At 42.1% G+C, this 12,679-nt stretch overlaps 1 protein-coding gene across 1 annotated transcript in view; it reads left to right on the top strand.

Moving 5' to 3' along the window:
- MYO10 (myosin X) overlaps window positions 1-12,679 on the top strand; it is a 163,737-nt gene that overhangs the window by 130,579 nt on the left and 20,479 nt on the right. Inside the window, exons 20-27 of the mRNA XM_040064682.1 lie at window positions 3,323-3,447; window positions 3,582-3,696; window positions 6,824-6,930; window positions 7,897-8,106; window positions 8,408-8,447; window positions 8,873-9,775; window positions 10,998-11,121; window positions 12,380-12,623. Coding sequence (XP_039920616.1) covers window positions 3,323-3,447; window positions 3,582-3,696; window positions 6,824-6,930; window positions 7,897-8,106; window positions 8,408-8,447; window positions 8,873-9,775; window positions 10,998-11,121; window positions 12,380-12,623 — 1,868 coding nt within the window. The remainder of the gene's footprint in view (window positions 1-3,322; window positions 3,448-3,581; window positions 3,697-6,823; window positions 6,931-7,896; window positions 8,107-8,407; window positions 8,448-8,872; window positions 9,776-10,997; window positions 11,122-12,379; window positions 12,624-12,679) is intronic.

The following is a 12,679-nucleotide window of genomic DNA, read 5'->3' as shown; positions in this document are numbered from 1 at the left end:
GAACAGACCTGGCTTGTAGTTACTAATTTCACATTGATATTGCTCAGCGCCTGAACATGACTTGACTGATGCGATTCTAGCTATTGTCCGGTGATTTTGTATGCTGGAGAGGTTCAGCACTGCCATTCCATGATAAAAGTGAAGTGTCTATTGAAAATTTAGTTGATTGTATCTCGGAGACAATTTTGGAAGCTATCTGTTGGCTTTCTTTTCTGTTGCCTTCTCTTTTGTAAATTTGATCTTGCTTTGCAGGAGTCTGAGTTTTAGGAATGACTTCAAATTTTTTACTGTGGAAGATGTACTGTTTTAAAATCAGTCATGGTTCCCTTGTCCATCTTAAGTTTTCCTAGAGAATCCAGTTGTTTCCCAAGTGTTGATTTTTGAACCAAGTCAAGCTTTAACAGCAGTACTGGTAGAAATTCAGCAGACCCCAGAGCTGAATCCTGTCCTGTGTTACTTTGGTATCAATAGGAAAGTTAGCTTGCTTACCGCAGGAAGTCTGAAGGAGCACCAGTAAAGAGGGAAGGCTGACCATCAGCTGAACAGATTACCCTTTGCATGGAGATTTGCTACTAGTGCAGGTTTAACTCGTTGCTGCACCAAGCAGTGTTCAAGTGGAGATGGTTGTCCCTCTGTCCGAGAAGAGTCTGCAGTTCAGCAGTGGGATATGTGCAGTTCTTGCACTCCAGTTCACTAAAGGCAGCTGCAATTGATTTCTTTAATTGTGAGGAGTCCTGCTGGAAGTTATACTTCAGGTTATCCCTGCTGTCTGTGTGGGAAAAGCATAAGAGTCCAGCACATCTCTTATCACCAGCCCTTGGTTTATTCAAACCAGCCATACTTGTTGCAGATGTAATTCCAATGATATGCCAGAAGCATTTGACCCTTCGATTTAATGTCTCGTGTCTGTGAGTAATTAAAAATAGCAAGTAATGTAAAGTGATGGAGTAGGCATTCAAAGTGGTTGATTCAAGTTTCGGTGGTCCCCATGTTGTCCTGTGTTGACAGCATGCTAACATCTCTTGCAATATTTAATGGTTGTTGTTTTTTTTTAAATGCAGGTGTTTGAAGTTAGGTATCTGTGTGAGATTTTTGCCTTCTGGTGACAGAGCAGGGGTGTTTCAAACTTCTGTAGTTGTAGGGAAAATGTTACCAAAATGTGTCTTCTTCCTCTGTCGCTCAAGTTGTTTTAAACAGTAACATGAGCTTTCAAGGCAGGTGTGGTGCTGACTTTTGGCTCCTTAAGTGCCTGGAGGTGGCAATAGAAGGGTTAGGTGGCACAGCAGCCATCTGTCTCTCAAAGCAGGAGCTGCTCCCTTGCAGAGGGAGAGGCTGCCTGGTGAGAGAGACATCTGTCATGTCACCAGCATTTTGGCTGGCTGTGGTGTGTTCCCCGCTCCCATCCATGCATCTTCCTCCCCACCTCACACGGAAATATACTGTTGTGTTTGCAAGTCTTGAGAAAAACACCGCCTTTTGAGCCAGAAAGTTTGGGTGGGGTAAAAGGAGTAAAAGTAGTTTTAGTGTTAAAGAAAAAAAAAAAAAAAAAAGAGCTGTGTCTGCTTGTGGCAAGCATCAGCCTTGAGTTATACAAGGTGAAAAGAGAAAGCTTTTCTTTACGATTTCTGTGTGTACATCTGTGTCCATTCCCCGCCACCTGCACAGAGAGAGGCAGGCATGGACATGGCAAAGGGCAGCTTTGCCAGGCTGGTTCCCTGACACTGGGATGCCATACAGTGGGCACATGCAGGAAACCCTGTTGGCCATGACGATATCGATACCCTCACTGAAAGCATTCATCCTGCCTGTTCAATGAAATACAGAGATTTTACTCGCGGTGGCAAAATCCAAATGAAATGTATTGTTGAGGAAGGTGAGTTTGTTCACATCTTTCATGGAGAAGTTTTCTCCTGGTGTCACCACTAGCACCCAGTGTTGTGTTTCACGAATAAAGGCACTGTTGGAAAAGGTTATACTGGATAGTTAAAATGAACTTTTGAGTCTGTGCTTTCCTGAAGGTACTTTTTAATAAAAAGTTAAAAATTGGGCGTGTAATTTATTTGTTAAGTTGAATTTATTTGTCAAGTTAAAATTTGGGGGAGTAATTTGTTTGCTAAGTTGAACAAGAGGCACGATTAGAGCCAGTTGATAAGTACAAAGGCAGTCCTCTGACTGACAGTTTCCCAAGGCTTGATCTTGCTGTCATTTCTGTCAGCTGAAGAACATCAGATCTTTATGTGAACCACTGACTGTATCTGTGAGATTCCACCTCCTGAACTTGCAAAGTACCGAACGCTGTGCTCCAGCTCTGCAAACGGCTGCTGAGGAGGGTCAGCTGAGGGGTTAATGTGGATGATGATAATTCATGCTGATGCATTAAATGGTGTGTTTACATGTGGTGGCATTTCCGCGTGGGGGTTGCCCGTGTTTTGCCAGGCAGCAATTAGTGCTGTCTTGAGCAGCTTTGCATGGCTCTGTCTGGGTTACCTCAAACCATGGTGAAAACACAGGTGACTCGGGGGGTTCTCAGATGGGATGAGAGCGTTCCTGAAGCTCCCAGTGGCAGAACCATGCTGATCAGTATTCACAGCTTTTTGTAACTGTGTGGCTGTGGGGTTATCTGTTTTCTGAATGGAAAACAATGCTGGAAGAACTGCAGGCAAACTAAGGGAAACTTACTTCAGATAAGCAGGGAGCAGGGGGGGTTCTGTTTACAGAAGAGAATATTTCTACTGTTCAGAAGAGCAATAACTAGAACCTCTTTTAAATACAGCTTATTTAAGATTTGAGGTACCACTGGTGAACTTTCCTCCTTATCCGTAGCAGATAATTGTCAATACACTAAAAATCGAATTATTTCTGTCCTTCTGGTTTTGCTTTTTATTAAATTGATATTTAATAAATATGTATTTGTGTATCTTCAACATTTGGGATCCTCTACAGGGACTTTAAATTCAATTGCTGAAGAAAGAAAATAGTCAAGCTTATAGCTGTTGACCTGTTAGCTGTCTGTACTTCTTTCTGTTGTTTCTGCCTGCACAGCAATAGCCTACATATACACAAATGAAATGGAAGGAGACAGTTGATTAGATTAAATGGTTGTAAATGCTCTGTCTATGGAAATGATATTCTGTAATAATCCCATTATTTCCATTCTGTAGATACTTTTATATGCTCAGAACTGCTAATATCCTTTAAGACATTGTGTATCTAGTTATTAGGCTTTGTGCATTTTGGATTCATACAATTTGCCCTTCTTTATTTCCCCTGACATCTCTAATCATTGCCATTTACATTGTTGTTTTGAACCTGCTCGTTTCAGATGCCAGACCAGTTTGATCAGACAGTGGTGCTTAACCAGCTGCGCTACTCCGGGATGCTGGAGACGGTCAGGATTCGGAGGGCTGGTTTCCCAGTCCGGAGGCCCTTCCAAGACTTTTATAAAAGGTAAACACACTGACTTGTGCACTTCAACTGTAAGTCAATAGTCCCATGTCGAGGAATAAAAGCAAAAAAGAATCATATGGCAGAAATAGAACTTAATCTCGTAAATGAAGCAATAAACACTTTTTGGTTGCCAGGTATAAAGTCCTCATGAGAAACTTAACTCTCCCTGAAGATTTAAATGAGAAATGTGCCGTCTTACTTCGTCTGTATGACAACACAAGCACTGAATGGCAGCTTGGAAAAAATAAGGTAAAATAACCTGACTGTGCATACTGTGGTGCTGGTGCATATACAAAGCTGAGGGGACAGGATATAGACTGCACAGCTGCAGACATTAGTTCTAATGGTAATCACTTATGGCCTTTAAAGAAGCTGTGCATGCCTGTTGGTGCTCTTGAAACTCCTAAAGCAACAATTAATGGTTGTGCTGAGGAATTTGCTGTCTGAGGTACTTAGAAACTGACTGTGATTTCAGTCACTGAGAAAGCCCACCTGAATTTTCTGTCCCTGCTCACAAGTGGTGGCACTGGTGAGGATCAGAACTTAAAATGTGGTATTTGGATTTTTTCATTTTCAAAAGTATGGAACAACATGTGGGGTAACACTTTTGTTCTGCAGGGAGCTCCAGTCATACAGGTAAACCGACCTAACCTATACCTCTTCAGTGGCAGAAATCACGGGGACGAATTTTAGCCATTGTTCATGTGGCAGAATTGAGCTCCAAGGGTGTTTGCCATCTTAGTCTGAGAGTCTTTTCCAGAGGCATATTAGACCTTGATATGTGTCCTACCAGACAACCTGAACTTTGCCCATTTTTTTTCTTTAAAGAAAAAAAAAGATCACATTATTTTAGAATACATTAAGTAATCAGATTTTAAATTGAGAAATAAAACAAGCCAGGTGTTTTTACGTGCTCATTTTGCAAGTTCAGTTGTAGACAACATCTTGTGATTTGTGCTCTTGGATTTCAGCAAATGATGTGAAAGCATTGCAGACTCAGGAGAAAATTCCCCATTTCAGGATTTGAGATCTCCTAAATATTAAAAAAACTTATTTAAAACGCATTTTAGTGCCATAAGGTAGCAAACATATTTTGGAAAAACTGATTGATTTCTGTAGGAAATTTTCTTCCCGTCCTCCTCTTCTTCCCACAACTGGATGGTTTGGAAAGGTTTCTTCTCTTCCTCTGTATGCTTAAGGACTCTTAGATTTGCATTGGGAAAGTTGTTTTAATCATCTTACAGTTACTGTGAGAAAGAAGAAAGAATCTGAAATATTCTGATGGCAGTTGATGTCATCTTCCATCCCATTTTTGTAGCCATTGACTTACAAATAGCACATTTGCTATTGTAGCAGTAGAGCTGGGCTGTGAATCCTGTTCTATTTCAGATGTAGCATATGAACAGTATTTATGCATGGACCCTGGAGAGTGCTTTTGCATCTTAGGGACACATGTTTATCTGTTTTATCAACTGCTTATCAGGACCTTGGCAGGAGCCAGAGCTCTGTTGTATCTTCCCTTACTGTGGCCTGGGCTCATCCTCCCCCAGGAGCTGCCTGTGCATTTGTGAGACTGCATAAACAGGAGAAGATCACGAGAGGACACTGCTTTCAGACTGAACATGGGATGAGGCGCTATCCTGCCCCTATATTATTTTAAAGGGATAATAATGACATTGCAATGATTTGGCTTTGGTGTGATTTTTTTTCTTGTCTTTTACATCTCAAGCTGCAATGCACCTGGTCAGAAAAAGGCATTAGCCTGAGCTTAATATCTGCTTACCATCCATTTTTGTTCCAGAAGTAGCTGAATGCTTTTCTGAAGAATTTTGTTGTGGTTTTGAAAGCCTGTGTGTAGAGCAAAGAAAGATTGCCCTCTGAGTGAAAGAAACGGCTTTTTCCATGAGGGAAAACTTCATACAGAAAGAGCCGCCCATTGCAGCTCTGACACTGGGACTTCGAGCTGTCTGTAGGACTTTTTCCTTTCCTGTTTCTTGGGTAATTTGTGCTAGAAAGCCCCTTTCCAGCTTGGTTCAAAACTCACAACTGTGCCTCTCCTTGAGAGTGCTCCTTTGGCTTTGATGATGGGCTTTTTTTCATGTAAACACATAGGAAAATTCAGCTTCTTTTGCATGTGAACACCCCCAAAAGTCCCTTGGGTTGGTTTTTTGTTTGTTTTTTTTTTTTTATTATTTTTTTTTGGGGGGGGGGGGGGGTGGGGAAGTGGAGTGAGGGATTTTTTGGTTGGGTTTTTGGGTTTTTTTTCACATCAAGAGAAAACACCCATCACTTCAAAGATGCGTTCCTGCCTTTAGGTGTCTTTGCAGCCCTCCTCCCTTAGCAGAGCCCACCGTGTCCATGAGCTTTCCTCATCCCCACATTGTGGTGTGCAGCCTGGCTCTCATCCCACATAATCAAAGTGTCACTGAACTGGCTATTTCCAGCTGCCCATGTGTTAGGCAGCAGCATGCCAGGCTGTTGTCACCCATAGCTGACACCAGCATACTTGGCCTTTAAAAAAGAAAAGTTGAGAAGAGCTGGAAAAAGTGCTGACAGCAGATAGCTCACCACTGTGTGAGTGTGTGGTAAAGAGCAGATGTCAAGGCAGGTGGAAGAGGCAAGCTGCCTCCCTCATGCCCCTCCTGCTTGACTGGGGAAGCAGTTTTACTCATTTAAGGCAAAATAGGCTGTGTTAGCTCAGTTTAGGTCAATGCCATGTGCTAAAGCTGCCTCTGAGAGGCCCTAAGCAGTTCAGGTGAATGATCCAGGTTAGTGCTTGGAGGAGAGCCTGGGAAGCATTCTGTCTGTGGAGGGGAGCCAGCTCTTGTGGGGCGTCTGACCCCAGCAGCCCTCTCCATGTAATGGCAGGAAAACACGGTCAAGTCGATGTGAACGTGAAGGCACTCTCATTTCTGCCTGCTTCTGCAGTCCTGTAGCAATGTCTTCAGAAGCAGCAAGCCTTGTAAGGGGTTGTGGAGCCTGATGTGCCTGTGAAAAAAGTAAATTATCGGGGTGGTGTTTCTGCCTCTCTGATTAGAATGTTCATGCTAAGTCCTGCAGCTTCTTTGGCATCTGTTACTCTGGTGGGAAAAGACTTCAATAAATCCAGTAATTACATTACATTTGAAAAAACCCTGCTCCTAATTAAAAGTTACAATAAAGTCATCTGACCCTTCCACTGAAATCCAAAGTTAGAGGATCTTCTGCAGGTGTTTTCTTTTAAGAGGACTACGTTTTGTTTTTATCTTTTCTACTGAGGAAATAGTACATTCTTCTCTGAATTCAAAGCTGAGGCTTGCTGATTGGGCTGATCTGGCTCTTCCTTACATATATGATGCTCACCAAAATTGGTTAAGCCAGAAGTTTTCTTATGTAGGTGTTTCTCCGGGAGTCCTTAGAACACAAGTTGGAGAAACAGCGAGAAGTGGAAGTCACCAAGGCAGCAATGATCATCCGAGCGCACATCTTGGGTTATGCAGCCCGGTAAGTGACTGCATGTGAATAGTAATAGTAAGGATTTGAAATAAATGGACGAGTTGTCAAGAAGTTAAATCCTTCTGACACAATTCTCAACTTTTCGTGGGGACCAGGCATTCAAATCCTTTAAGTGGCTTTTGAAAATAGCAGCTGAAAATGTCCATGGATAATGCAAAGTTTGAATTGTTTTAATATAATGAATAGGACAATACAGAAATTTGGAGGTCAGCCATATCCATCTGATTGTATCATGGCATTAGAGCCATGGCCAGAACTCTAGTTGGATGGCACCTAGTGGGGCTGCCCCAAGTCACCAGCTGAGATCCTGATTTATATTTGCTTCTTCATGGTGAGAAAATAGAAGGAAAATAAAACTAATACATTTGGTTCTTGGAGAACCAGGACATTATGTTACTGATTAATGTTTGACTTAATGCTTACCTGGCTTCGTGCATTATGTGTTAGGTAGAGTTGTTCATTCCATCTATTTATTTCTCTGCTTTTTCTACAAGTCAGTTGAGGGCAGTTTAAGGAAGCTTGTTTGCATAATGAGGTAGTTTCTTTTCATGTGATCATTAGTCCTGTTCTTATATTCTGACTAGTATGCTATGTAAAAACAATGTCCCTTTCTTAATGCCAGCTATCCTGCTATGCATGGTCTTTCTTTTCAGATGTGTGGGATGACTATATATATTCTTTCTCTGCATGTGTGCACACACACAGAACCGTCTTTTTAGCATCTCCTTGGCAGGGGCATAAGAACATGTAAGATGTGCATTTCCTTAATGAAGACACACACGGTGCTGTCAAGGAAGGAGAGAATCTTGCTTCTCAAAGGGAGAAGAATGTGAACAGTGGGGGAGCTATCACAGAGCTAGAACTATCATGGTCTCGCTGTTTATTGCAGGTCATCATAGCAAGATCCCTCACAACTGTTTCGTTACAAATTTGTTTCCATTTTTCTCCCCCCAGAAAGCGGTATAGAAAGGTTCTCTACTACGTGGTTGTGATACAGAAGAGCTACAGAGCATTCAGTGGTAGGAAGAAGTTCCTGTGCCTGAAGAAAGCGGCCACAGTCCTTCAGAAGCAGTGGCGAGGCCAGCTTGCTCGTCGTCTCTACAGGGAGCGACTGGAGGAGAAGCGGAGACAAGAGGAGCAAAGAAGAAAAGAGGAGGAGGAAAGGTGCAATGTCTGACTTACATCACTCCCCTGCCTGTGCCATATTAGGTGTTGGTCTGAAAGCCTTTATTTCAGGCTGTTCTTGAACAAGTGATTTTGGAAGCCTTTGCTGCTTTTGCTAAAAGAGGCATATAGTGATCATGGTTGTTCCATATTCACAAACATATTCGTTGTGATCTTATTTTTGGCTGTCTTTTCCAGGTGGCAGATGATCTCTGTAAGCTGAGCTATTGCTGTGGCAAAGGAATGTGATGAGCTTATGTTGAGCTTGACTGACTGACTTTTTTTCTTCGCTCACTTTTAGGGAAAGACAAAGGCAAGAAGCAGAGCGTCTTGCCCAGCAGGTAAATGATATTCTTAATGCTTTCAGCCACGCTGTTTATTTGCGTATCTCAAACCAGCAATTAAAAAAATAAAAGGTACCTGTAACATTAAAACTGAACTAATTACAGGAGCTGGCAGATAAAGCCAAAGGAAACTCAATATAGTTTGCATGGAAATTTCCTTCACCTGATGCTTCATTTAATTTCTGGAAAAGATTGAATTTTCTTTACATATTTGGACTGCCTCTGCTCAGCTATCTCTGAGCAAATAAAATCATGCTTTAATTTTTTTCTTTCCTTTTCATTTCTTGCTGATATGAAGATAGGGCCCCTTTTAAATGAATGAGCATGGTAAAGTATAGAGCTTTAGAAATAAATTTGAAAAAAGAAGCTTGCATTTAGGGGCCTAACTTGATTTTATTTTGTTTAATTTTATTTTTATGCAGGCTGAAGAAGAGAGAAGGAAGCAGGAACTGGCTGCCATTCAGAAAGCTCAGAAGGAGGCAGAGCTGAAGCAGGAGGTGGAGAAGCAGAAAGAGAGCAGGCAGGTGGAAGAAATCCTGCGTCTGGAAAAAGAAATCGAAGACCTGCAGCGCGTGAAGAAGCAGCAGGAGCTGTCCTTGACAGAGGCTTCATTACAGAGGCTGCAGCAGCGTCGGGATGAGGAGCTCCGGCGGCTTGAGGATGAAGCATGTCGAGCGGCCCAGGAGTTCCTGGAATCTCTGAACTTTGATGAGATCGACGAGTGCGTCCGAAACATCGAGAGGTCTCTCTCCGTGGGCAGTGGGTATCCTGCTGAGCTGGCTGAACAGACTGGAAATGCCTGCAGTGAAAAGCCCAGTTTTAACTTCAGCCAGCCATATCCCGAGGAGGAGGTAGATGAGGGCTTTGAAGCCGATGATGATGCATTTAAGGATTCGCCCAACCCGAGTGAGCACGGCCACTCCGATCAAAGGACCAGTGGCATCAGAACAAGCGATGATTCCTCAGAAGAGGATCCTTATATGAATGATACCGTGGTGCCAACGATTCCCGCTGCCGGCGACGCCATGGTCATACCTCCTGCCCACGACGCGGTGAGTCTCCACAACTCTTCCAGCGGTGAATCCACCTACTGCATGCCAGAAAATGTGTCCTGCAGACCCCCAAATTCTGTGGAACTTATTTCTCCCGACGGAGACTATGATTACGACCAGGACGATTACGAAGATGGTGCTATCACTTCTGGCAGCAGCGTGACCTTCTCCAACTCGCACAGTAGCCAGTGGTCACCGGACTACCGGTGCTCAGTGGGGACCTACAATAGCTCTGGAGCATACCGCTTCAGCTCTGAGGGAGCTCAGTCTTCTGTAAGTAGCAATCTTTTTATTACCTAATAATTTTTAAGTGCTTTCTGATTTTTTTTTTTTTTCCCTGCTGTGCAGCTGTGGACTCACCGTAGCTGTTCTTAGAAAACATTGTGTATCTTCATTTGCTCAGAGAGCCTATGGAAGTAGTGGTCTGTTGCCATCTAGATGCCACTGGGATGAGTGCATTAGAGTCAGAGGCAGCTCAGATGCTGTTTGCAGTCCTGGGCTTCTGCACAGCTATGGTTTTAACTGCTTTAATGCAGAACTGTGTGTTACTTGGTGAGGAGCTCAGTGCTCAGCAAAGTTCTTCTCTGTGCATGTGTTTGGAGTTGAGGTACCAGGTAGCTTGTTGGGGAATTGATTTCAGGAAAACCAAATTTAGTTATGTGTGCAAGTTATTGAAGAATAAGATGCTTGCAGAAGTCCCTGACATGCCAGGTGTATTTTGAGATTATTAGGAGTGTAAGGTTCACGCAATGGAAAATATTTAAATTATTGAGACAGACACACATTCTGCAGAGAAATTTTTCAATGCTGTTTACTGAGTATACTGTGGGGATACCGTCTACAAATACTTTTGAAAGAATATGATTTCCTCTACCACTCACCCAGTGTTTCTGTCTCTGGCTGGGAAAGTGAAAAGGTACTTCAGGAACACTGACTTGTTTAGAAGGAAAACTTGAACAATGTAATATCTACTACATTTAAGGCAGTGATAAACAGTCCAAGAGCCATTGTGGGTGTTGGGATAAGTTGACAGTTCTTGCCTGAGAACAAAACTTTCAGTGTCTCTGTTGAGAATACCTTTCTGCTGCATGACTCTGGATGTGTGTCAGATACAAAACAGAAATTCTGATTTTTGGGGTAAGGGAAAGCTATTATCACAGCTTGTGCAATGTATTTTTTTCAATACTTCTTTAAGCTGTTCCCCACAGCACTTCAGTGGGAAGGCCAAGTAGCACAAGGTAGCTTACCCTGACCATACTCATGCAAAGGGATGACTTTCCTGAGTTCTACAAAGCTTTTACATAGATTTGTGTAATCAGACAGTTCAAGCTGCAACTTGCTACAATGTGCTCCTTCCTTTGTTAGCTGGGTGAAAACCAATGTGGAATCATGTCCTTCCAATACATGATAAAATGCTTTAGCTAGAGCCTTCTAAACCAACTTGATCTAAACTCTTTCCTGAGAGATTATGACCTTTCTGTCCTTTCTTGTGTAGTTTGAAGACAGCGAAGAAGATTTTGACTCCAGGTTTGATACAGATGATGAACTTTCCTACCGGAGGGATTCAGTCTATAGCTGTGTCAGTCTGCCCTACTTTCACAGTTTTCTCTACATGAAAGGTACTGGATCAATCAGAATTTGCTAAATAGACAATGTAACCAGAAATATTTGTTGTATATTGCACTCCAATTCCTGTGGAGTTAAGCTATTTTCTTATTTTTCAAAGGGTGATGGAAAAGTGACTTTATTGAATTTGAGCTGTTCTCAAGCCAAGTTACTTGCAGTGGCTTACATCTAGTAATGTTTTTCCTCCCCTCTGCAAAAAAAGATCAGTATTTTGAGTTGCCTCTGTTTCATCTTACATCTTTGCTGGCTCACAAACAATGAATTATTCAGTATAAATACAGAAAAATAACTCATAAAGTCAAATTGTACCAAATTTTGAGGAAAGCTGATTCCTGCTCCCAAAACCTTGTCACACAGACAGCATTCTACATGGAAGACCAGTTTTACTGACCTTAGTCAAATTTCACTTTGGATCTGGAAGACATGAAGAAGGTTACATGTAGCAAAGGGATGTGAGAGACTCCGGAGGAATATACACAGGAGTTCTCTGCTTAAAATTCTTGGGCTTATCTTCTGATGATTGATAGCAAATTGTAATCTAGCTGAATCCTTGTATGATTTCATCACTATAGTACACCTTATGTTCCTGGAATAGGAACAGTCATGAGTACACATGACAACGTTTGTGTGAAAAATAATGCAGCTGACAGTAGCATGGCTTTTACTTTCTGACATAGCTAGCAGCTTTTGTGGGATGACAGGAGCATATGGGTTTGGTTAAGGTTTTTGTGACTGCGCTGTAACTCCAGTGCAATGTGCATTGCCTACTCTGTGGCCCACACTTCGGTGTGGCTGAGCTCACAGTGGTGCATTTCCTACTCTAAACATAGCTTTTTGTGGTTTTGAATCAAACATCATTACCTCCTAATAACCTGGAGAGAGGTGAGATCTTAATGCTAAAATTTTTCAAAATTATCACTGAAATACATTGAAAGCTGTCTTAAAGATCGGATTCTCATGTGCAGCAAGACTTTTCAGTAATTTATTATTATAGATATGTACATCTAACTATAGGTATGTTACATGTATTTCTGTAATACCTGTTACAATTTATAATTTAAGGGTATTTAGATTGACAGCAAAATTGGTTGCCATAAGGATATGCAAAAATGTGGCTTACAGCAGAGACCCGGTTTAGCTGCAGTGTTGTTGGTCAGCACCTTCCAGTTTTGGTGCTGTTCACAGCATCTGTTTTACGATATAGCTGTTTGTTTTAACTGCATGTAAACCCACATTTGTCTCTCTTACCAGGTGGCTTAATCAACACATGGAAGCGACGCTGGTGTGTCCTGAAAGATGAGACCTTCCTGTGGTTTCGTTCTAAGCAGGAAGCACTTAAGCAGGGTTGGCTTCACAAAAAGGGGGGTGGATCATCTACACTTTCCAGAAGGAACTGGAAGAAAAGATGGTTTGTTCTCAGACAGTCCAGGTTGATGTACTTTGAAAATGACAGTGAAGAAAAGCTAAAGGGTGCCATGGATGTCCGAACTGCCAAGTAGGTTTACATGGTTTTGTGTTAGCCATGGTTCCTTCTAAGTAGTACTTTGGGCT

This window comes from Hirundo rustica, chromosome 1 (genome assembly GCF_015227805.2).
Source record: "Hirundo rustica isolate bHirRus1 chromosome 1, bHirRus1.pri.v3, whole genome shotgun sequence".
In the NCBI taxonomy this organism is placed as follows: Eukaryota; Metazoa; Chordata; class Aves; order Passeriformes; family Hirundinidae; genus Hirundo; species Hirundo rustica.
Note: the sequence above shows the minus strand (reverse complement) of the source record. Positions and strands in the feature narration are given on the sequence as shown.